At 25.3% G+C, this 3,453-nt stretch overlaps 1 protein-coding gene across 1 annotated transcript in view; it reads left to right on the top strand.

The window, feature by feature from the left end:
- Phum_PHUM301270 (uncharacterized protein) overlaps positions 1 to 2,323 on the top strand; it is a gene marked incomplete at both ends in the record, with an annotated part of 2,876 nt that extends 553 nt beyond the window's left edge. The window contains 9 exons of the mRNA XM_002427156.1: positions 51 to 211; positions 302 to 396; positions 679 to 769; positions 913 to 1,061; positions 1,151 to 1,287; positions 1,379 to 1,574; positions 1,643 to 1,764; positions 1,838 to 2,017; positions 2,122 to 2,323. Coding sequence (XP_002427201.1) covers positions 51 to 211; positions 302 to 396; positions 679 to 769; positions 913 to 1,061; positions 1,151 to 1,287; positions 1,379 to 1,574; positions 1,643 to 1,764; positions 1,838 to 2,017; positions 2,122 to 2,323 — 1,333 coding nt within the window. The remainder of the gene's footprint in view (positions 1 to 50; positions 212 to 301; positions 397 to 678; positions 770 to 912; positions 1,062 to 1,150; positions 1,288 to 1,378; positions 1,575 to 1,642; positions 1,765 to 1,837; positions 2,018 to 2,121) is intronic.
- Between the last annotated feature and the right edge of the window lie 1,130 nt (positions 2,324 to 3,453).

Genomic DNA, 3,453 nt, shown 5'->3' on the forward strand with positions numbered 1-3,453 from the left:
AGGAAAGAAAAGTAATTTTTTGAATTTAAATTCATTTATTTTCAGGATAGTAAAGAATTTGAAGCTGCCATCGCTTTGCAAAGAACAAAACAGAAAGAATTGATAGGTCAATTAAAAATTCAGTTGGAGGAATTAGAAAATTATGCTTATGAAATGGGAGAAGCAGGTTTACCTCAAAGTATTATTATGGAAAAACAAAGAGCTATCATTGGTATGTTAAGGAAAAAAAAACTAATTAAAAATCAATTACTGTTATTTAATTTTTGTGTGTAAAAATTTCATTTGTATTTTTTTTTTTTAGACGAATTGAAATCTAAAATCGATTTAAAAGTTGATGATATTGATCATTTAACTTTAGAAGACATTAGATTAGAAGTTGACAAAGCAATCGGTCAGGTAAGAATTTTATTTTTACTTTTGCATATGTAAATTTATAATTAAAAATCAAAACAATATGTTTAATTATCTGGCATGTATGTTCAGGAGTAAGAAATACTAAAATAATAACAAATACTAAAAAATTATTAACATTTAATATGAAAATGTACAGGAGGAAAATTTGTGGTGGATTTTAAACAAAATTCATATGTAAAACATTTTCATTAATGAAAAGTGTAACTTAATAATAAATGTAAATTGTTGCTTTTTTTCTGTCACTAACAATTTAATGGTTTCCAGCTTGTAAATCCTTTGAAAATGAAAGAACAGCTAGTCATACAACTTAAAACCCAAATTGTCGATCTTGAACGATTCATTGATTTTTTACAAGGTATGTTACCTTTGAAAAAGTTTTTTCATTTAATCAATTCAAAACTTATTATATCTTTCTTTAACAGTTAACATTAACAATCACATAGATTAGGTTTTTTAAAAACAAATGCATTTTAAATATTAAAAATTATTTCCTTTCAGGAAGTTCGGAAAATTTCAGTTCTGAAGGAAAAAAATACATGAAAGGAAAAACTTGTCAATGCACTTGTTCCATTCATTCTCTATCAGGCGATCATGGAAAATTGAAAAATAATGAATATTGGAAAAACAACACGAATAAAACGAAAGAGGTTAAATTACAAATTGTTTTTTTCTTTTACAAGCAATTACTAAGACTTACTACGACTTATAATTTTTTAATAATTATTATTACGTACAGGTACGAGACAAAACGTTAAACATAATGCGAAGAGTTGCAGCACTTTTACAAATATTTGCCGTATCACAATTCGGTTGCGGTTCGTCAATCACTCAATTTAATTCGTTAAAAAAAACAATGAAAATTCCTCATTGGGGGTAAATAAAAAATATTATTATTATTATTATTAAATGAAAATTTATAATTTTTACTCTCACATAATGACAATGATGTCTTTTTGATGCGCAGAGATTTGAGGGCAAGGTTGGAATTAGCGGTGGTTAATATTTTGGCTTTAGCTGCCGAACAAGAATCTCAAGATGCTTATGAATACTCTTCGGATAATGAAAATTACATAACTGATGGTAATGCCAAAATTATAACTGCCGTCCGTAAGCAGTTGGCCATAAGTATAAGAGATCTCATGCAACATGGACTCACATCGGTAATAGCAAAAAGAATTGAAAATTCGTTTATCAATAACGTTTTAATAATAATAATTAATATTTCCAGATCGATGAAAGCAGTAGTTTGGTGCCATTCATGGGTTGTTTCGCAAGCAAAAGTAAAGAACTTCCTCCAATGCACGCGTGGGAACTCATATTGAGATATTACGACGTTAAAAATGGAGCCAGGTATTCCCGCGAATAATATTTATTAAAATCCAACGTGACGCCTCCTTATTAGGGTTATCATTATTATTTTCAGGTTCAATTCCACGCCGGTGAGAAAATTATCGCAAAGTTTTAATTTGAATATTGTCGGAAGCAAAGCAATATCAAATAAGCAGAGCATGTTGGGAGCCATCGGTAACATAATGAGTTTACATAATCAATTTAAAAGAAGTTACGATGCTCAGTTTAAAGCTTTCATATGTGCAGCACTAAAGTAAGAATCTTTCCTCTTCTTCTCCTTTTTTTCTTTCATTTCGTGGCGGGTCAAAGGTTACCGATCCGAAAATTTATTTATTTGCTTTTCTCTCTCTCCATCAGTTCGAAAAAATTAGTTGCTTGGCTTCGTCTCATATTCAGATGCGAATCTCTCATCGATGCCTATTACAAACCCTGGAGTTACGTTTCCAAAACCGGATTCGAAGACGGTTTGCAAAGTTTGGAAAAATTAACTTGTTTGAAATTCGATCTTCCCGTCGATATTGCCGTTCATCATTTTCAAAACATCAAAGACGCTTTTTGAAAAATTCAAATTATTATTATTATTATTATTGTTACTTTTCCCCCCTCCCTCCCCTCAATCGTTTGATTTGTTTACGTTTTTTTTTTTTTTTACCGTTTTGTTATTATTATTATTATTATTATTATTATTTTGTTTTTGTTTTTAATCACAGTTGATGTTATCAGTTTAAAAAAAAATGCATGTACAGTGTTTCCCTTATCAAAAAAAAAAAAAAAAAGTGTAAAAATACACGTGTTATTAAATTATTGTAAAAAAAAAAAATAAATTAATTAATTAATTAATTTAAAAAAAATGTTACAAATTGTGTTATTATATTTACAAAATTATTTAAAACGTTTTGGATTAATTTTTTTTTTAAATTTTGTTTGTTTGTTTTTATAACGTTTTTGTTTTTATACAGAGTATAAATTTTGTTTGTTTACCAAAAAAAAAGTGAAATAAACTTTTAATTAAATTAATTTTATTATTATTATTATTATTATTGTTATTACGTTTTTTGTTTTTTTTTTTTTGATTTTATATATATATATAATTACAATGATATATAATAATAATAATTAAAAATTAATACTAAATATTCATATCATACGCCTTTAATTTTATTAATGTTATATTCACATATTCATTTTATTAATAAATAAATTAATAAATAAATTTATTCTGTCAGTTTATTTTAATAATTAATTAATTATTTTTTCCTTATTAACTTTTTCTCTCTCTCTCTCTCTCTCTGTTTATAAAAAAAAAATAATAAATAAAAATATGAATAAAATCATTCATGTTCGGGTATCTCAAAATTATTAAATATTTTCCATTCATTCAATCAATCAATCAATCAATCAATCATTTAAAAAAAATTTTGTCAACTTTTTTTTTTTTTTTTTAGGCAACAAACAATGCGAAATGTTGTTAATTTATAAAATAATGCATGGCATGGCATTTTTAATAGTGTGATATTTTTTTCTTTTTTTCTTATACCCGCTTATAATGTTATTCAGGTGCATATTAATAATAACCAGATATTTATTTATTTATTTTTTTTTTATAATTATCAATCCATTTTTTAGTTAAATTTTTTTTATTTATTTTATTAATTAATATTATATTTTTTATTTATTTATTTTTGATTT

Source organism: Pediculus humanus, genomic scaffold, assembly GCF_000006295.1.
Source record: "Pediculus humanus corporis 1103172107688 genomic scaffold, whole genome shotgun sequence".
Classification (NCBI taxonomy): Eukaryota; Metazoa; Arthropoda; class Insecta; order Psocodea; family Pediculidae; genus Pediculus; species Pediculus humanus.